This window comes from Chionomys nivalis, chromosome 2, assembly GCF_950005125.1.
Source record: "Chionomys nivalis chromosome 2, mChiNiv1.1, whole genome shotgun sequence".
NCBI lineage: Eukaryota > Metazoa > Chordata > Mammalia > Rodentia > Cricetidae > Chionomys > Chionomys nivalis.
In genome coordinates this window covers 29,094,828-29,117,182 of record NC_080087.1, presented here as the reverse complement: position 1 = coordinate 29,117,182, position 22,355 = coordinate 29,094,828, and the positions used below count along the sequence as shown (strand labels likewise).

The following is a 22,355-nucleotide window of genomic DNA, read 5'->3' as shown; positions in this document are numbered from 1 at the left end:
GGTTGAGAATCAGCTCTCTCTACATAAGGGATCTGGGGACTCACCAAGCTTGGCAGTCAGTGCCTGTACCCACTGAACGATATCGAGCTGGTCCTCATGTATTGCTTTACCTGAACACCAAGTTCTAGTTAGAGGAGGAAATGGATGGAACTATGCCTAGAAGTTATGTTAGTAAGACTATGAGACTTGACATGAAAACAAGTCCTGTCCCCAGAGCTTTTGCAGAGGGCTTTCCCCTTGTCTAAAACTAAGGAGAGGCTATTGGAGTCTAGAGACTAGGATTATACTTTCTAAGTAATTTCCTCCCTGATCTTTCCCCTTGGGTTGTAGTTTGTGTCTGTGCTGTCAGACACTGCCGACATTCCATATTTGCTACTCTCTTCATCCTTACTGATCTGACGATCATGACCCCACTAGTCATGACTGTTGTATCTAACTGATCATCTATGACAGCTGTTCTTGCCTCGGTTTATACAACTGAGAGCCAGACACCACTTTCCTAAGTGAGAAACACGTTCCCAGCTCACCAGTGCTGCCTCGTGATTGAAAGTGACTTCCAATCTAGGAAAACAAGTAAACTGTCCTTTGGTATTTTTCTCGCTCAGGTCTTAAAAGTGGGCATGAAGCCCTTGACTTCCTGCTGTTCCTACTCCTTTAAGGACAATTAGAAACAAGGGAAGCGTGTAATAGAATTTGGTTATGTAAGTTGGCCAGGTAGCACAGCACTTCTGTGGAAAGAGCCAGTACCCTGATCTTAATACCTGGACTCATTCGGGATCAGCGGGTGGGTGGGGGATCAGGAATGTCCGCCTGGTAAATACTTCTCAAGTATGAATGGATAGATTGAGAAATTGTGCTGCATCTCTATGTTTTCATTTCCCACACCATTAAACTCCCAGATCCTTGGTTCTGTTGAAATGGGTCAGTCAGTAAAATGCTTGCTATGCTAACATGAGGATCTGACTTCGGATCCCCAGCACCCACCTTAAAGAAGCCAGGCACAGCGGTGTGATCGAAGCACTAAAGAAATGGAAATAGGTGGCCATGGGTAGGGCTTGCTGGCCAGCTAGTCTGACCAAATGGTGTAACTCCAGATTTGTTTCAAAACATAAGGTGGACAGTGATTGAGGAAAATACATGATACTGACTTTTGGCCTCCTCATACACATGTGCAGATGTGTACACTCACACACATGCCACATATCTACACATAGACACAGCTGTTGGCAGCCACATACACACACCATGGACTCTGTTGGCAGCTGAATAAATGGCTCTGTAGTCTAGAATCTAATATTAATCTACTCTATTCAAGTTAATTATCGGCCTTTAGCAAAGTGATTTCTTGTAGACAATGTGAAACATGCCTAGTTTAAAGTACTGTCCAATGTTTCTCTCAAGCTCAGTGTTTAGTGAGCAGAGATGGGCCAGAGGCTCTGGCTTGACTCTCTGGGTTTTCTCTATCCCTAGACAGTAGAGTCACACCTTTTTTACCACTGTCCATAGGTTAGACGCCCACCACTGCTCGCCACTCTCAACACCATGATTTGATGAGTTCTACAGCTGACTCAAAGGTAGCCCTGAGCTTGTAACTCTGAACTCTGTGGTTCTATGAAAATCCAGAAACATTATCTTTCAAACCTCTAATTAGTTTGAAAACTTTTCTTGAATGTTTTCAAAGGATGTTTTTTATAGGGGACAACAGTTTCCCATCATATTCTCTGTACACATCTCATAAATATGCTTTAGGAAGGCTATCCCGGGCAATGTCACCTGTATGTTTGCTGCAATTTGTTATTTCAAGTTTATTCTTTTTTTTTTTTTTTTTTTTTTTTTTTTTGGTTTTTCGAGACAAGGTTTCTCTGTGGTTTTGGAGCCTGTCCTGGAACTACCTCTTGTAGACCAGGCTGGTCTCGAACTCACAGAGATCCGCCTGCCTCTGCCTCCCGAGTGCTGGGATTAAAGGCGTGCGCCACCACCGCCCGGCTCAAGTTTATTCTTGATGTATTTTACAGTAAATGGCATTTGTTGAATTTGCTCATTTATACAGTAAGTATGCACCTTTTGTTTGTTTATTTACTTATTTACAGATAGTAAAATTTTAAAGTCAGTGCATAAACATTTACAGTCTTAACACCAAGATGAAGTTTTGACTTCGGATGCCCTCACCTTCCATCTATTTTCTCTGTGAACTCCCCATCCCTTTAGGACTTGGGCATTTCTCCCAACAGCAGGTCAGAGTCCCTCTGCGGCCTGTGACAGAGAATATTTTCCAGGAGGGCCAGAGCCCCATGCCAATAGGGAAGTTGGATTGCCCTGGCTTTTGCACAGGGCCAGTTGTCCCAGGAGGTTATAGTTTTAAACCTGAAGTGGGAATTCTAGTAATCTGACAAATATGCCAATGACACCTGAAGCCAAATCAGAAGGAGTCCTGATTTCCCATCACTCCTAGCCATTCACCATTGATAAGGTCTGTCTCTGATAACACAGAAACTTGGCCTCCATTTTTCTCATTTTCTTGGTGTTATAGACAGTATCTCAATGTGAAGACTGTTTAGGATCGACAGTTATAAATGATGCTTCTGAACAGGTTTACATTTCTTCTCACCTTAGCTGTGCAGTGGATCAGGTGACAGAAAAGAAATAGGAGAGAGAAGTGGGAAGCTGGACATTAGCTTGCTGGGGCTGACCTCTTCACTGACACCATTTGTCTGCAGACCTCTGGCCTATGTAATGTTGGTTGCATCATTTCTTTTGCGTAGACGTAATACTCTACTTTCTTAAATATAATAAATGTGAGGTTGTCATGTCTCATCCCCACTCCCCATGCCCTGCCACCTGTAAAGCTTTGAGCAGAGATCTTGGGTCCCAGCCTTTTGGTACCAGAAGGAGACTACCCCAACCTCCATATGTTGGTCTCCTCACTTCACCTGAGCCTGCAGGACCGTCTCTTGTTCCTTCAGCACTTTGGCCTGAAGTTTCCACTCTGCTGCCTGGTTCAGCAACTAGGAGAAAAGAGAATGAATGGGAAGAAAGTCTAATTGTTTCAAATTGCCATTTGTTTACCATATATGTATAAAACTTTCTTCTTACTCCCTGTCCCTTAAGTATTTTTTTTTGAGGAGAGAGACTTTTGCAAAATATAAGTTAACAAATTTAAAGTTAAGAAAACAATTAGTTTAATATGTTTGATTTCCCAAGGAAACTAGTGTCTTTAACAAAAAAAATTAAGGATCCAAATCAAGAATCAATCACACAAAATATAACCTCTCTCCAGTCTCATTGGTGAAAAGATTCCCTAAAAATTACAGGAGCTTTCCAAGCAATCCTCTCCCACCACCACCATCAACCTTAGTTTGAGCATCTCCAGACTCTCCCATCTGGGCTTGACTGCAAGCAACTGTTCCATGATATTAGCACATAGATTCTCCAACACGGCCACAGTACATGTGATACCCTAAGAAATACACATTCCTTTTTTTACCCATGGTTCTTGACATAGCCCTCAAACATGTGTCTGACTCTCCTCAGAGGATCACTAATGGGTAAACCCCCCTTGGAGAATACAATCTAGGATGTATAGAGCATGGTTGAAATCTGTGCTTTTCCAGTACCCAAGATGGTTTGGCTATCAGTGACCCATGCAGCACATTTGGTAAACAGAAAAGTTGAATGAGTTATTCTGAACCTAAGAGTCCCCATCTCTCTCCCATGAGGAAGCCTTTCATATATAGCCACTGTGGTTAGACATGGTGGAACTGGGAGCAGATGGGTAAGCAAGCATGTTGTTTTGAATTAAGGTAATGTTTGTTTATCTGTTTTGATGCACAGCTTTAGTCTTTGTTTAGGTTTGGATCTTCTGGTCAGAGCTCAGAAAAGTTTTTCATTTTTGTTTTTAAAGTCATGTCTACAGTATGCCATGAGAATGCTAGCTGTTGATTTCCAGATCATTGTGCCATAACCTAGAGCTGAGTCAAGGATACACTCTTGGTCGTCGGAGAAGCCCAAGACACTGTCGGGTACAAGACCTGTAGGCCCCTCTGGCCATCTGAGGATGTACTGGTGCCCACTCTTGGAGCCACCAGTGCCAGTCTGTTGGCTATCTCTGATTATTCTGTTTGCATGGAGAAACCTCCAGTTTGGGACTGATCTCTCAGCAGAACTTCCCTGCCATCTCCACCTCTTCTTTCTAGCTGCCACCTTCCTAACCCAGGCCATCATCACACCTCATATGGATTGAGCTGGGAACCCCTGCCTTCTTTCTAGTCCACTTTCCATTCAGGAGACACATTAACCTGTACACATGGGAGCCGATGATGTCACTTCCTTTTCTAGAACTGCTCAGTCATTTCCCATTATGTTTGGAATAAGATCCGACTGCTTCCCCAAACCCTACAAAGCTAAACAGTTGTACCCTGATTACCCCCACATCTTGAATATTTCTCCACTTGCTCCACCTTCTCTGGCCCTCCCGAGTGTGGGGGATGCCGTGGTAGGTCTAACATCAAACCTTGTCGGTGACAAGATAGATACTACTGCTGGAGAAGACTCCCATGAGGCAGTTCCTCAGAAGATATGGCTCATACACCCTCCCTGCCTGTCCTGATCACTCAGGCTAAGGAAGGCCCCTTTCTGTCCCACCTCAGGCCTTCTTTATTTGCCTAATAACTTACTATTATCTAAATACCCTTCCTGTTTTGCTTGTTACCGCTTGTCTCTTCCCACTCAGCCTCTAATCTGCCTGGTAGGAGATGGCCCTCCTCTGTCTTCTTCCCAGCTATCATCTAGCGCCTCAGATGCTCTCAGCAGATAATAGGCACTTGAAAAACAGTTGTTGAGGATGCTGAATGACTGTTCTGTGTGAATAATGGGATAGGCCCAGTGTTTCCTACTGGGCTAGCCCATTGACTTCCCCACAGATGCCTGGGCTTTTATGTGAGTGTAGCAATCTGCCATCGTCAGACAGCTTTCCTAGAGAGCCCCTGACAATGAGATGAATTGCATATGCACACCGACTAAAAGGATAAATACATATTCCTTTTCCCGTCTGTGCCGCTCCTCTGCTTCCTGCATCATTTCTTGGGCCTGTTCAAGTTTCGCATCCACCAGCTTCTGCTGCAGTTCTCTGTGTTTAAATATTTTGTCCAGATGCTAAGGGAAAGAACGAATAAAAGCCAGGCTTATGAGCAATGCTTAGAAAAGCAAAGATGGAAAATAACTCACATGAATACAAATTTCCTAGTTTTTATCATTGTAAGGGATAAACACTCTGGCCTTACTAAGGGCTTTATATTAAAGCCATAAATTGGTGAGAGCTCCCCCATTGCATTGTTCAGAGGAAGCTTCAAAAGGTGGAGGTGACAGATGTCACCAGCATTAATGCCTAAAGGTACCAACATGATTTTTCTCAGTTTGATAACCAGTTGATATGATGTTATTCATTGTGCTAGTCCTCCCAGACTAGCTTGGTAATATGGCCCTTTTCATGACTACACAGCATTTATTTTTTAACCATAAAATGAATATAATTTATCATGGTAAATTCTCTGTGTATTTGTCTCAAGGGATGTAAGAAAGCCTTGGAGTACCATCATGTAGTCCCTAGATGTGTGTGGCTGAGGCCTAGACACCTTAATGCTTTGCTTACTTTGTTTGAGGCTAATGTAGTTTAGGTCTGAATGTCTCCCCAAAGACCCAAATAGTAAATGCTTGACACTTTGGGATGTGGTAAAAATTCAAGAGGAGGGGCTTGCTAGGAGACCCTCTGGTCTTAGGCAGTTAGTGCTCTCTCTTCCTAGTTGCCATGAGGTGAACAGCTTGACTCTACCCCCACTTCTCTCACCATGGTGATGTGCTGCTTTGCCATAGGCCCCAAGGTGACGGGGCCCCTTGCTTCTGGACTGAAACCTTCCAATCTGTGAGCCAGAGCAAACTCTCTTCTAGTGAGTCGAGTGACTCAAACATTTCTTACCATAAAGGAAAGCAGAGAAAACCAGAGGGATGGCATGACCTGGGCTCATTGATTAACTGATAAGCAGTCAATCTCTGTCCTCCACATCTTGACCTCTAGATTACCTGTTTGAAGGCTGTCTTGACTGTTAGAATGCCCCCATCAGAAAGGGGACATATGAAATATTGGATTGGGCTTTACATAGAACCAGTGCTGGAGATGTACAACTAGTATTCCAGGCCATGTCTAGCTGACCTTTCTCAGGAGAATAGACATTTTCCCTTTGGTTCTTCCTCTCTTCTCTACACTTCTATCCTGGATGGAATCAAACCTTGTGACAAGAGAAGATGCCTAAGCATTATGGCTTGCTGTGAGGGGTTACCTAACTGCTGTGATCATGTAGTCCTGACTCAAATATTATTTTCTGGATAAAATCTTAGCATATTACCAACCCAGCTGCTTGTTGTCTCAATGTAAAATACTGAAAATGAAAATCTTTGTGACTGTAAGTGATATAGTTTCCAGGCTGCTGAATTCGTACATAAAATGTGGAAATGATAGTGTGGTAGCTAATTTTGATAATTTGATGGGATCCAGACTCACTGGGGAAGAAAAGCCTCCCCCTTTGAGGGACTGTCTATATTTACTTAACTTCTGGGCATGCCTGTGAGGGATTGTCTACATTTGGTTAACTTCTGGGTTTGCCTATGAGGGACTGTCTATGTTTGGTTTATTTCTGGGTACACCTGTGAGGTACTATCTAGCTTGGTTAGGTTAATTGAGGTGGGAAGGCCCACTTTAACTGTGGATGGTGCCGTTTCATGTCCTGGAGTCCTGGGCTGATCTGAGCATGGGAAACCATTGTTCTACATTTTTTTAATTAATTAATTTATTTATTATATATACACTTTTCAGGATACAGTGCCAGATCTCATTATAGATGGTTGTGAGCCACCATGTGGTTGCCGGGAACTGAACTCAGGTCCTCTGGAAGAGCAGCCAGTGCTCTTAACCTCTGAGCCATCTCTCCAGCCTCCTGTTCTATATTTTCAATCTGTGGACCCAGTAGAACCAGCTGGCTACCTGCTCTGGTCACCATTCCTTCCCTTCCTACTCCCATGCATTCTGTGCCACAGTGGAATAATCCTCCAAAACTGCAAGCCAGGATTTACCTTGCCTTCCTGATACTGCTTTTTGTTAGACATTTGGCCACACAAAAAAGTTATCTAAAGCAACTTCTATAGACAGTGTTTTCTGTTTGATAGTAAAATTGAGACAAATGACATACTGTTTGCAAAGTATACTGCCTAATACATTGCTTAACACGAATTAAACACTAAATAAATGATATAATTATTACATTATTAATGCTAGTATCAGCTTGTTAATTAAGATAGCATGGTGATCCTAATGAAGACAGTAGAATTATCTTTTGTCTCCATGGAAAGAATTTTTAAAGGGCCAAAGTACTGTGCAGGATAAGTGTGCCTACGGCCTACCACTTTAGGTTTACTGCTTTTATTTTGAAGTGAGTTCGGCCAGGTGTTTTGTAGGATTGCCTGCTTTTATTTTGGTTAGTAAAAGAAACCCAACCTTAACTATTAATTAATTGAGAGGGCTGACCATGAATTGTCTCTTAGCCAAGCCCCTCCCTCTCACACCCCAGACCTGGGCCTGTGTGCAGTTCCGTGAGCTGTGTGATGTGATGTGGTTCTCACCTCCTCCCTGAGCTCATACTGGTCAATGATGCTTTTCAGCTTCTCTGCGAGCTCCGTGTTCTCCTGGCAGAGCTTCATATTTCGCTCACTCTGTTGCTCGATCTGAGTCTGGATATCTGTCAGGGTAGTCTGAAAATGACTCGTGATCTCCTTCCTCTTCTCTTCCTCCTCACGTGCCCGTTGGAGGGTTTCCTCCTGTGGATGAATAGGACAGTTGTGCGGGTTTAGAAGCACCCATGGTTAGAGGCCTCTGGGTAAGGTTTCAGAGAGAACCAGTGAGCAGAGTAAGTAGGGTGTTTCTCTTCAGTCCTCTGCAGCTGAAGTTGCCCAATCCTCAAATATATGTATGAGGGCACTGCCAGTACAGTCACAGGCAGCTGCTGTGCTCAGTGATGAACAGGCTTCCTTAAAGATGGCAGTCTCCTGCCGAGTGAATGCCCAGCAGTGACTTCTGACAGACAGTCACATAGTCACAAAACTTCGATCTCTTAGTTGTGCCCTGGAAAAAAGACCACTGGGATTTGGTGAGCGATGGTTACAGATCATGAGTTGTTTGACTGCTATGTTGCTATGAGGTGGAAAGCAAACGACGTAAAGCCATGGAATACTGACCACATAACTGTATCACCCAGATTATATAAGAATAAGTGATCATAATAAAAACTTTTTTTCTTTCTTTTTGGTTTTATTTTTATTTATGTGTATGTCTCTGTATATGTATGTGTCACATACATGCGGGTACCCAGAGAGGCCAGAAGAAGGTATTGATCCCTGGAACTGAAGTTACAGGTGATTGTGAGCTGCCTCCCATGGATGCTGGGGACTGAAGTTGGGCCCTTCGCAAGAGCACCAAGTGTTCTTAATAATAAAAAGTATTATCAGGAAGCTTTGATACACATAAAAAATATATAAAAGGGAATCTTCCCAAATATGATGGATGTTTTATTTCTAGTCAGAACTATCATTTTAGGTGTCATTTGGGATAACTAAAATATTTTCGATGTAAATTTTGAATTAGGAGGCAATAAGTTTGAAATCTCTTTAACTCTAAAATGGTAACAATGAAACAGTTTATCAGCCCCCCCTTTACCACTTGTTACCATCAAGAAATTGGAAGTTTGCTTTGTATTATTTCTGTTCTTTTTCCTCTTACATCAAAACTCCACATTCATTGCTAACTACTAATAATGTGCCCAGATTCCTCTCTCTATACCAAGAACTATCTGCATTGTAATTAATTGTTCCTTTCACCCTTTTACAATACAGGGTTTGTTCTTGCTATATTATCCCAAAGATGGACACGTTTTCACTGCTGACAGATGATACACACATTTTCGGATTCCTTTCAGTCCTGGTTAATTGTTAATAGGAAAGCTTGCTTCGTTGTTGGCAAGTAAAATCACACTACATTTAGTTGCCTACCAACTTCAAATTATGTAACAGGATTTAAAAAGAGAAAATTATCTTAGCAGGAGTAATTGCACAAGTCTTTATTGGGACAGAACAATGTGATCAAAACAGAAACTGACCCGGGAAATATATGCTCTGGAAGAATGTGATCAAAACAGAAACTGATCCGGGAAATATACGCTCTGGAAGAATGTGATCAAAACAGAAACTGACCCGGGAAATATATGCAAGCATTTTCATTTTACACTCATCTCCAACTTTCCTATATAATATTAGCATATCGCTTGACTTGTTGGCTACCAGAGTTGTAACTTCCTCATGCTGCAGCTTCTCAGAGATATTATAAAAGACACTTCCTGCAGCTGGGCAGTGGTGGTGCACACGTTCAATCCCAGCACTCAGGAGGCAGAGGCAGGCAGATATCTGTGAGTTTGAGGCTATTATGGGTCTACAAGAGCTAGTTCCAGGACAGGCTCCAAAGCTTCAGAGAAACCCTGTCTCAAAAAAAAAAAAAAAAAAAAGCAACAAAAAAGTAAATAAATAGAAAATAAAAGAAAAACGACACTTCTTAATCTAAAGACTATTTGAAATACTATTTATCTTTGTATACTAATTCTTATTACATATATCACTAAAAATGATTACAACTATCAGTGAAAGAGTAACTGAACATACCAGTCAGAGTGTTTATCACTTCATTGCTTCTGATATATTTAAAAGTCCCAAAATTATGAATTATTGGACTATAGACCATGTACTTAATTTCATTTTTATTTATAAAGATTCCATGTGTGAGTGGGAAAAGCTATGTAATGCTCCTGAGAACATTTGAGATTTTCCAGATGTTAGCGAGTTATTAAACATGTGTCAAGCCACTCAGTTCTGTTTTATTAAATGTCAGCTTGAATTTTGTACCGTATTGCCTCCCCTGCTTTTAATAGGAGGAGGAATACAAGGTCTTGTGAGGTAGCCCAGACTATCTTTGAACTTATGACCCTTCTGCCTCATCCTCCCAAATAACAACATTCCTAACTAAGTTGTTTTTGCAGCTAGATAAAAAAGTGTTGCTAAATGTTATTAAATTGATTTCATTGATAAATAACTTGCTGTCACTTGGACAATGTCTGAGATCATTTTTAAAAATAATCAAGAATATGTGCAAAGTAGATATTACTATGACTGAGAGACAAAATCTGAAAACGACTTTGCAAGCAGCATCACATAGCTTAAAACTGATGCCGTGCCTGGTGCATAATCCATAGGTATTCAGTAAATGTTTATTTAATGATTAATACATTATTAACTTGTGTGCAGACACATGAGTAGCTTGGATGGGATGATTTCGATAGTCCTTTCCACATTAAAATTCCTTGATAGTCTGTTAACAAATACTACTTATTTATTTACCAAAATCATATTCCTTAAGCCACCCACCCACAATTTACCAAAATGTTCTTTTTCAGTATAGTTCCAGGCTCAAAATGTACTCCTTTAAGTACTTGTTGGAGTTGCCAAAACAAGTACCTGGCTAAGACCCTTCACTGGCCTTTTTCTAAATTATCCCAAATTGTTAAGGTTTGTATTCGTGTTTCACTCACTGGGAGGAGGAGGGGGGACTTTATAAGAAATGTAAAAGTTAAAATGTATGGTGGTTGAAAGACATGACTCTGCATTCTTTTTCCATGCTTTCCCAAGCTTCTAAAGCTTGGACTTTAAAGCCAGTTACTGAGACTGCCCTCATAGCATGGACAAAGAAGGCCATGCCAAGTTCAGTTTTCTACAAAGAACAGTCTTGGACTCCGGAGGCCAATTAGCACTTGACATAATGTAAGCTTCCCACCCTTTCCCCTTTTAAACAGATTTGAGCTTGTCGGAAGACCTGGAAACAGACTGGGATATGTTCACCTTCCCTAGATCATCCACCATCTTTCAGATAGAAGAAGAGTGCAAAATTCTGGGAAACTATATAACCACTGAAAGATGAGAAGGAAATTCAAAGAAAAGAGTCAGAGAGGGAGAAAAACCTGAATTCTATGAAGAAAATTCTCCAATCCATGAGTGACACTGATCTACACTCCTGCAGGACGGACTCAAAGCAATCCAGCTAAGGGAAAAATTGAACAGACATTTGGACTGCTGTCCTGTTGGGGGCTGCAGACCCCTGGACTTTCTTTGCCTGCCTCAGACCCTTTGCCTGTTGGAGTGATCTGGGCAAAACAACTTATTTTCCTGTGCCTGCAGCTGCTCTGAGCACAAGACCCTCATGAGTTCCTTATGGCAGAGAAGTGAATTCTGGTGCGTTTTGCAGTTGAAAGATCCTGAGAGCTGGGGTGTGGTTATCCATTAAGGATCCCTATATAAGCTTCCCTGGAGCACAATAAAGTTGGCATTCTTATTTCAAGGACGACCCATGTCCCTGTTTCTCTGTCTGTGTCTGTATGTTTTTAAATCTCCAGCCTAGTTCCTGGCTTGCGTACCATCCCGTAGTGCAGGCACTACACTGTCCAAGAGACAAAAGTTTGTGTTTGAAGCAACCATACTAACTGAATTAAAATCGTCAATATTTTCCAGAAGAGTATAGTTAGGGTTTAGATATGTAGTGTATACTCCAAAACCTCATGTGTTGGAAGTCTGTCCCTCAGATGGCTGGGTTTTGAGAGGTGATTCTACCATGATGATGCTAATTGCATCAGTGGATTAAACCACTGATGCCTTTGTAGCTGAATCATTGTTGAGAAGAGGGCCTTAGCTAGAGGAAGTAGGTGCACTCTTTTGAAGGCTCTGTCTTGTCTCTGAAACCCTTTTCTGGGACTTTCTGCCTCTTTTCCACCTTAAGGTGAGCAACTTTCTATTGTGTGCTCCTGATGATGATGCTCTTCTTCATCTTGGCCCAAAATCAAGCAGCAAATGACCATGGACTGAAATCTCTGAAACTGTGAGCCAAAGTAAACTTGTCCTCCTTTAAGCTGATTTCTGTAAGGTGTTTTATTATAGCGTCGGAAGGTCAAATAACATGATAATAAAATCTAGAGTCTCTATATTGTCATACCATCTAGGATATTGTTGGCAATAACTTGACATATGAAAACCTTAAGGAAAACATGGCACATATCAAAAGAAAGACAGTAAGCAAATAAACAACTTGTTTTACAATGGTCCACATGTGAAAAGACCAGGAAAGAATTATAAAACTGGTGTTATTATTCTCTTCAGTGATGTAAAGGGAAATATTTTTCCAATGAATTAAAAACAGGAAATCTCAGACAAGAAAAACAATCTTTAACAAGTGGGAGTCCTGGAACTTAAAACTCTGTAGTTAGAAATTTAAAAGTCATTTTATGGACCTAGAACATAGTAGAGATAACAGAGAAAGGACGATGAAGTGACTTATCAGAAGCTTGAAGAAAGCAAGAGGGAGCTGTGGGACACTGTCATATGGTTGATAGGCATGCAATTAGAATCTCAGGAGAGGGGCAGGAGGAGAACATGAATTAACAAATATATTTGAAGAAATAACATGAAAAAATTCCAAGCATGGTTAAAAAAAGAAAACCATACACACACAGCAAATACCAAGTGGAATATATGCAAAGAAAACCTTTAGGCATTGGAGAGATGGCTCAGTGGTTAAGAGCACTGTCTGCTTTTGCAGAGTTTTTGGGTTTTGTTCCCAGTATCTACAGGGCAGTTCAGAACCATCTATAATTCTGGCTTCAGGAGATCCATCACCCTCTCTGACCTCCATAGGTACCACACATATATGGTACACTTACACTCACACACATAGCATTTTTAATTAAAAATAAAGCCATTAGTAGATATGAAGCTTCTGAAAGTTAAAAATTCACTAGAAAGACTTTGAAAATAGCTGTAGAAAAATGGCGTGTCATATGAGAAGGAGTAGCAGCTCAAGTTACTGCTGTTGCCATCATCAGAATAATGTAGGCCAGAATAAAATGGAAGATCCACAGACAGATGCCATCAATGGTCAGCTTCAATGTCCAATGATTACAGTTCTCAATAGGAAGAGCAATGAATAAATAAAAAACGTCTTGAAGATAAAGGACGACTTTTATTGTCAGCCGAGCTAGAATCCAACAAACTCTAATGGGGAGCTCTTTATGCTGGAGGAAATGGTGCCAGACAGAGCAATGATGTTTTAGACCAAATAAAAAAGGCATCAGGAAAGTCCAGCATCTGGGAACAGATAAAAGGCAGTTTTCATTTTCATTTTTCAAGGAATACAGATGATAGTAAAGACAAAAAATGATAATGTCATCTCATGGGCTTTATAAATGCATATCATTGTACACTTAGAAGATTCTATTTTAAAGATAGAAATAATTGCACTTACTTCGCTTTAGTGATTCTATGTATGTGATGTGGTTTAATATTAACTCTAGATAGACTAGGAATTTAACCAAAAATATTGATTGTAATCATAGATTAACCACTGTAAATAATGAAAAGAGATATAATTTTTAAAGCCAGGAGATAAACTAAATATAAATGATGTGGGCTGTGATTACCATTAATGAATAAATAAAACTGCCTTGACCTGTTGTAGGGCGAACATAGGTAGGTGTGGAAAACTGGACTGAATGCTGGGAGGAAGAAGGCAGAGTCAGAGATGCCATGGAGTCGTCAGAGTCAGACATGCCAAATCTTTGCCAGTAAGCCACTGCCATGTGACAATATACAGATTAATAGAAATGGGTCAAATTAATATAAGAGTTAGCCAATAAGAAGCTAGACCTAATGGGCCAAACAGTATTTTAATTAATATAGTTTCTGTGTGGTTATTTTGGTTATGGGTTGCCAGGATGAACAAGCAGCTCTCTCCTCCTACATATATAGAATCTTCAAATTGGAAGGCAGGAAATGAATAGAGGAACAGAAGAGAGAGAGAGAGAGGTTGAGGTTATGAGGTTATGAAGTTAGAGAGAGGGTATGTATGTTGTAAACAAATAAACATGGTATCTATTGTTTAATTTAGTTATATCAGTCATTACTTTATGTGTTAAAAGACTGGTACCCCAGTTAAGGGCAGATACTGTGCATATGAATAGAATCAATGTATAGCTTTATCCTGTCTTTGTGAGTTATATATTTTGTAGACCCAGGTAGAAAATGAGCAGATAAAATGAGATATACTGTGCAAACACACATCAGAGGAAACTTAAAGGGCTGTATTAATGTCAAATAATGTAAATATCAAGATAAAGATTATTATGGGAATATTCTTGATAATAAAACGATCAGTTATTCAAAAAGACAGAAGGTGACCATGAATAAAACTAACGCCAGTGCTTCAAGAAAAAAAATGATGTATTTGAAAGAAGTAGACTGTTCCACAGTTAATACTGTGATTATACTGACAATTCCAAAGCTAGACGTGGCTTAAGGAATAATGCATATATTGGTTGTTCATCAAGAGAGAATATCCATGAGGGACTGATGTGGGATTCCCCTCTGTATACTGTGAATGTGCTTTGTTACCATTAATTAATAAAGAATCTTCTTTGAGCCTATGCTAGTACAGAATAGAGCAAGGTGGGAATTCCAAGCAGAGGTATATAGAGAAAGTGGGTGGAGTCAGGGAGATGCTATGTAGCCACTGAAAGAGACAAATAGCCGGGAACCTTACTGGTAAACCATAAGCCTCATGGTAAAATACGAAATAATAGGAATGGGTTAATTTAAGATGTAAGAGTCAGTTAATAAGAAGCTTAAGCTAATAGGCCAAGCAATGTTGTAATTAATATAGTTTCTGTGTAATTATTTTGTGTCTGGGCGGCTGGGAATGAACAAGCAGTCTCCGCCTACAATGCGTTATACAAATTAAATACACCCCATACATGATAAACAATGCAAATTAAATATGCCCCAGCCCATGGGCAAATAATCCAAGATAGATTAGTATTTTGTTTTTGAATTCTTATTTTGACATTTCAAATATTTGTGGCTTTAAATTATTGATTAGAATCACTGCATTTCCTTGTCAGTAGAGATACAAACCCTCTGAAGGCCATTTGTGCAGACCAAGTGACATCACATGCAAAGTCCTAAAGGGTCAAAACCACACTCTTCTTTTCCCTTGGAACCTTTCACTGACACATTCCCCACCCTATCTGATTTAATTTCCATCTCTTCACTGTATGACATTGTGGAAAGACTGGAGTCTTTTGTAAACACAGAACACTATCCTGTGAGTTGAAGATGATGCACCTGTCTCCAGGCCTCCATCTAACCTGGATTTCTGGTGGTTCTTAGCACAATCATTGAAGAAAGCCCAGATGTCCATTCTCTGGACCTTGCAATGTGAGAGTCACAGTTCATCACATAATCTTCCCATTTCCCAAAATGGCAAGATAATTCAGCAATGAGGAACGACTATTTTTTTTCCTGCTCGTCAAAATAGTTAATGATCTTAATGTCTGTTTTTTTTTAAAAGTATCTCCTTGTAAACACTTATAGTAATAATATCCCTCCAGGAATATTGTCTGATTAATTACTGTGTGTCTGCCGCCTTGGGATCTACCACTGGAAAGAGGACTGTAGAGGCAAGTTGACTTATTCCTACGTCTTACTTTTGAATGGAGCTGGTAATCAAATTAAATACACTGCTAGGGACCCATGCTGTAATTAATGAAACCCATGCAGACATAATGAAGTAATTAGTCTATTATTTTTAAATTGAGAAATTAAGTCTTATAGAGCAAGTCAGTGTTTGTTAAAGTAGCTTCTTTTTTCAGACAATTATTGATATTTTTGGCTCACCACCTCACGTTAGCATGTCAATTAGCTTTGTGTCTATGCCTGTTATGTAGAATTCAGTAGATAATTATAAATGCTGAATTTTACAAATTTTTAAGAGGTAATTGAAGGATGGAGAAATGGTTCAAGAGTTGAGTGTTGGCTGCTCTCTCAAAGGACCTGTGTTCAATTCCCAGCACCCGCATCGCAGAGTGCAACCATCTACGTTGCTAGTTTCTATGCTTTCTTCTGATGTCCTCGGTCACCAGGAACACATGGGATGAACAGACATATATGCTGGGAAAATACCCAAACACTTAAAGTAAAAATAAAAATAATTCAATAATAAATGAAAGGCTATCTAAACAATCAGTCAATCAAAACAAACAAAAAACCTCAACCTAGCAAGAAAGAAAGAGGAATGGCACTTATTTTCCTCTGGGCCTGCACTGCTGCCGTGTGTTGGCCCCTTGCATGTGGAATTTCTTTTTGTTTTTCCCTTCCAGCCACACAGTCGGATGATGGGGGAAACCATTTAAAGAGGTAAAAACTTGAAGCTCACAAATGAGCAAGTGTCAGATCCAGCATTTGACTGCACTGCTCTCTGGTTGTAAGTCATCGTTTCTCCAGGTAGCCGAGGCCTGTGTCTATGCAACTAGCTAAGAAACGTGTCATCCCAAGCCAGGGTACCACATACCTTCAGTGTCTTGTTGTGCCTCTGCAGCTCCCGACACAGACTCTCGAGTTTGCTCCGAGCGAGGATGGCTCGGTTGTGCTCACTCTGCAGCTGGTCCTTCTCTCTCTGGGTCTGTGCCTGCTGCTTCCGCAGGAGCTTTAGCTTCTTCTGCTCTGCACGATGTTCATCCAGCTAGGCATGGGGGTGCAAGCAGCAAAGAAATTGCCAGGAATGTCTTTGCGGTTCATAGGGAAGAGGCAAAGCCCAAGGACTTTGTGGTTATTTGAACTATATTTTTTGTCATTATCTGCCTCTCTGGCAGCTCATGACTTCATAAGTGCCACTCCTGTATAATGTGTAGATGGAAGCTTCTGGCCCACCCAGTCCCACAGCCTTTATATCAACTATAAAATGCTTGGCCTCTTAGCTCAGCTTATTATTAACTAACTCTTACAACTTAAATTAACCCAAAGCTCTTGTCTATGTTTAGCCACATGACTTGGTACCTTTTCTCAGTGAGGCATTCTCATCTTGCTTCCTCTGCATCTGGCTGGTGACTGAATCTGTCTTTCTCTCCTCAGAATTCTCTTAGTCTGGTTGCCCCACCTATATTTCCTGCCTGGTTAACTGGCCAATCAGCTTTTTATTAAGCCAATACAAGTGACAAATATTTATAATATACAAGAGCGTTGTTCCATAATAAGTTTGTAGAACACAATATGATTTTTATGATTTATGAAAAATCATAATATGTGATTTTTTTCATAACTATTACTTCTATTAGTCTCTTCTTTACTTGACTGTTTTATTTTATTTTTGGATGTCTAGAAATTTTTTCTTTGTTTCTGTCTAATGATGTTATCTATTACTGTCCATAAAAGAAAGACACGCTCCGAGGATCTGGAAATTGTTGGAGTTCATGGCACTATCTTGTATTCAGAGCACAGCCAACAATTTGTTTGCTTGGCTCACATATCACTCTCATAACTCTGTCTCAAAATAAGCCAACAGTGAGAGAAACAGCCCCCTGGTAAAACATAAAACGCAGTTATCGTCTTTGTATTTGGGGGCTTTAGATATGGACCCTTTGGATATAGAAAAGCTACAGAGAGTACAATACCTAAACACGTGAGCCTTGATTGTTTTTTTCTGAAAAAGCCATGGCACAACAGAGTGGCACAAAGGGTGAAGATTTACAACATTCCCTGCCATCCAACTCTGTCCCCAACCTCTCGTGACTACAGAAAAGACACCATGACCCTTGTTTCTGACCGTCCAGATATGCTTTATTCCCCTACTGTCCATGTTGGGATGCTAAAATATAAATGTAGGGTTGCCAGATATGATACAGGATGCCTAAATAAATTGAAATTTCAGATTTCAAGAAATAATTTTAGTATAAGTATATACAGATATTGAATGGGCCGTTATTTTTACCAAAAATTGCTCATTCTCTAAAGTGTAAAGTTCTTTTATCTTTATTTGCTAAATCTGGCAACATAATCATGAGATCTTAGTTCTAATGGAAGAAGCATGGGAAACAGCATCCAGAAACCACTAGAGAGAGACCAGTAGACTCTAGGAGTACCAGTGTCAGTCTGAACACTAGAGTAATCCATCACATGCAAGCGGCAGACTTCGGTCTAGAATTGTTCACTCTACTGGACTTGGGTTTCTTTTGTGCCTGGGTATTGCTTAAGCCAGGAACGGACTTGTTATATTAATAACCATATTGGCTGAGAGCAAAGAAAATCCCTGGCGAGTCTTTGGGTTCTTCTAGATGCCAGGTGTTCCTGGTACCTCACAGAGCCTGATGGAAATGGATGTACATTCCACGTGGATCTCGACCACATCTTAGTTACCAGATTTTAAAAGTCTCCCCCCCCCCCCGAACTATTTGGGAATTGTTGCACTTTCTTCAATTCATATCTTGTTTTATTCTTTTTCTACTACCATGTTGAGTAACCATTAAAAACCCTCTTCAGATGAAGCCACGAGTATGCACATTTGATATTTTAAGTTTATACCCATGAGCAATTTTACTTTTTAAAAATTAACCTTGGAAAAAGTGAACCATGTTGCTAGAAATAATGATTTGTATTATCATCCTTCTTGAAAAGCCTGTGATCCTACACTGTGTATTTCTCATGTGGAACTCTTGTTCATAAGATAGCTATAGTCATTTCATTTCGTACCATAGTGATCAGAGAAGTTAAAATTTCCCAGATTATAGCAAAATTTTTCTTACTCAAAATTGATGTATTATTATTGCCATTATATGTTAGATTTTATTTTTGAGAGCTAAGCCATGTCAAAACTTTTCAAGTTCATCACTGTTGACACAATGGGACATATTTTTGTATTGTACAAAAAACTCTGTATTATAGGCTATTATGGTGCCACCAACCTGGGCCCCTCTGTGTGACAGTAACATATCTAATTGTGACATGCAGAAATGTCTTCAGGCAGAGACACCTATTGCTCCTTGGTAGACAAGACTGAAGCTTTCTTTGTGTGTCCTGAAGCAAATATATACTTTATGTGCTTTCTAAGTCAGAAGACAGATGATTTACCCTTTGCTTTATTTAATCTTTGACTGTGTTATAGGATCATACACATTAAAACTTTTGCCAGATCTATTTTCCTTAGATCTATTAAAATGAAAGACACTGAACTTCCTGCACTTTTTAGTGTCTAGGTGATTTTTTTTCAGATAGTTCAGACTTTTATGCTTTTATATGAATGCAGGGGCTTTTATGAATGAGAGTGAGTATAATTCATCCAAGTCAGCCTCAGACCAGAACTGGCTGTAGGTCATTAGTGTCAATGACTAAATTAAAATTGAGTTAGTGATTCTTTTTAAGTATATAGAAGTTGAGGAAATTTCCAGAAAATATTTTTCTAAGGCCATTTCTGAATGTAATCATGAAGCATCCTTATTTATTAATGAACGTGTCCTTACTTATTGATGAACACATGGCAGATAATATTACTGGCTTCAGGCTCTCTAAGCGTGAGTGAAGTAGAGTGGCAGCTTGCTTTGAAGAACTGGCCTTGACAATTTTCTCCAATTTAACCACTATATTTCAGACATTTTCTATACTAATATGCTAATTAACGAGCAAGGAAATAAGCTTTTATCTCCGAGTAAATAATTAAAATTTTTCATAATTTTTTTTCCCTGAAAAGAAAGTATAATTGGTCTCTTGGGTCAGTTTTTGAGAAGTATCTTTTAGGTCTTAAAGTTTGTTATTGGGCATAAGACAAATGCTGTAAGGTTTGAACTGGCTTGTCTCTGTTGGGGTGGTCTGTTTAGAACAATAGGTTGGTACAGGGATTTCCTGGGACCAGGGTAAATAGCCCTGGCTCTTGGAGAAATCTCCCTCAGACTGGAGAAGCTATTCTTCTCCAGTGTACTGCTGTGCCAATGTAGCATTGTAAACTGGTGTCGGGTGCCAGTCAGGAGTACTTCCTGGTCCTGCCAAGCATAGCATATGGTGCTAGAAAATGAACAGTAATGGCCTTGATGTGTAGTAGTTTAGTTGAGGAGAGGATGGGCAGACAGTACAGAAAATACTGAAAAACATAACAAAGATAAGTAAGTGAGAATCGTGTGGTGTGCATGAAAGAATGCAGCCCAGATTTGGGGGCAAAATCCAGCTTACGTCATGCAAATTTAAATTGCTAATAGCCAATGTTAAATTGCTTTGTAAATTTTAACCCTTCTTTTGGCAAGCAACATGGCCATAAAACTGAAAAACAAACATTCATCCTGTTTGATCTAACTAACTTTTTCTTAAAATCTTAATGGAGAAGGAGCAAGTCTAATAAATGATGGCGTTCACTGCGGCAGTGTTTTTGGACGTGGGAGGACATTGTCTGCCACATGGGTGGATCAGCACATAGAGTCACTTAATGGATTATGGTCCAACTTTAACAAAATGTGCATATGTAGACTGAACTACATGGGAAGGTGCCACATGAGCCAAGAAAACGAAATATCAGCTTGTCCATACCACATGACAGGAGTGACTCCATCACCGGTGCATACAGCTGGAGAGCATCAGGCATAAAACAGAACTTGTGTTTAAATGACGGGTTGGACATAGCATGTTGTGTCTTTGGAACTCTTACACCATTGCGATGTGGTTTGTATGATTGAAAATGACTGAAAGTTAGGCCATCAGCTTGGCACTCAGGGGTTTAGAATTGTATTGTGTTGATGGCATCACTGATTCAGCATACCAGCATGTGTCAAGACAGAAGAAAGGAAAGAACACATAGGGATTACAGGACAAGAGTCAGTGAAAGACAAACCATCAACAGGCACGGAGTTTGTGGAACCGATGCTTACCTACTCAGTTTGGCAGGCCTCCTGGGATAGGGTGACGGGGGGACATGCTACTAGTGGGAGGTTCCCACCTGGAGCATCCTTAGATGTAAAATACATCTACCCGGGAAGGGGAGGTGGTTCAACTCCTGCCGGGACAAAGTTCTGTGCTGTGTAGAGCCTCGTTTGTATGCTGCTGCTTCTCCAGAAGAGACAGGTCAGTGACTTTCTTAAAGAGTACTCAATAATAATGATAATGATAATAATTATAAAGCAGCTTGCTGTCTGGTTTCTGGGAGTAAAGGAGGAGAATGGTGTACAGACCTCAGATGGTACCATTTGACTGCCCTTTCCTGCTCATCACAGCAGGTTTCCGTGAGGCTTCCTTGATACCAGAGCACTGTCCTAACCAAGCCCTTCCTTTTCTCCAAAGGCCAATTAAAGCACAGAAGAGAAGATGATAACCTTCTGGGACTCTTGGATGGTTTGAAGTGGCTTCCTTTGCTCCCAGGACCCCGATTATGGAGAGCAAGGAGTTTGTGGAGGACATGGAGCTGAGCACTAAACAACCTCATAGATGACCTTGTCTTTGTAGGGAAGGGAAAGAATGGGGAGCATTCTTCAGAAGAGAACTGAAGAAAGGCTCAGGCCAGACAAGAAAGTGCCATGAACTGTGAAGTGGCCTTAACTCTGCTCTGAACTTTCCCTTGTAGCCCTTGATATAACGTGGTTATAGAATCTGAATGAAAGCTTAATACTTATTTATCTTTATAGAAACATATAGTAGTATTTTATTTGCATTTTAATAAAGAAAGCTTGCCTGAAGATCAGAAAAGTAAAACAGCCACACTGGCCAGCCTTACAGACCAGGCAGTGGTGACACACACCTTTAATCCCAGTAGCCACACTAGCTTGCCATAGAAACCAGGCCGTAGTGGCTACTGGGATTCAAGGTGTGTATCATTGCTACCTGGTCTGTAAGGCTGGCTAGTATGGCTATTACACTTTTCTCATCTTCAGGCAAGCTTTATATACTAAAATACAAATGAAATGCCACTACAGACAGTATTTTTTTTCTTTGAAGTTGACAGGAGCTTTAAAATGTCTACAGATTTAAATGATCTCTACTCCCCTTTCTTGCCTGCTCCCTAAATGATGCACATAATTAAACAGAGACCATTACCCCCCCCCCCTTTTTGGATTTTCAAGACAGGATTTCTCTGTGTAACAGTCTTAGTTGTTCTGGAACTAGCTCTTGTAGACCAGGCTGGCCTCGAACTCACCCATAAAGATCTGCCTGCCTCTGCCTCCCGAGTGCTGGGAAAATAGGTCTGCGCCTTCACTGCCTGACCTTCTTTTTCCTTTCTATTGTTACATCTCAGCTTTTCATTTTCCTTAAAAATACTTTCCTTCTAGAATTCCAAGAATCTGGTTTGGACTTGTTTGTGGTAACTAGCTGTGTTCTATAATGATGTCCATGAAAAGTTACGGTCTCCTCTTCTCAGCACTGACTAG

General features: G+C 40.3%; 1 protein-coding gene across 1 annotated transcript in view; it reads right to left on the bottom strand.

Moving 5' to 3' along the window:
- The window catches only part of Txlnb (taxilin beta), a 40,082-nt gene that overhangs the window by 7,633 nt on the left and 10,094 nt on the right, over positions 1–22,355 (bottom strand). The window contains exons 4-7 of the mRNA XM_057763152.1: positions 16,532–16,702; positions 7,669–7,863; positions 5,032–5,151; positions 2,931–3,005 (exon numbers count right to left, since the gene is read on the bottom strand). Coding sequence (XP_057619135.1) covers positions 2,931–3,005; positions 5,032–5,151; positions 7,669–7,863; positions 16,532–16,702 — 561 coding nt within the window. The remainder of the gene's footprint in view (positions 1–2,930; positions 3,006–5,031; positions 5,152–7,668; positions 7,864–16,531; positions 16,703–22,355) is intronic.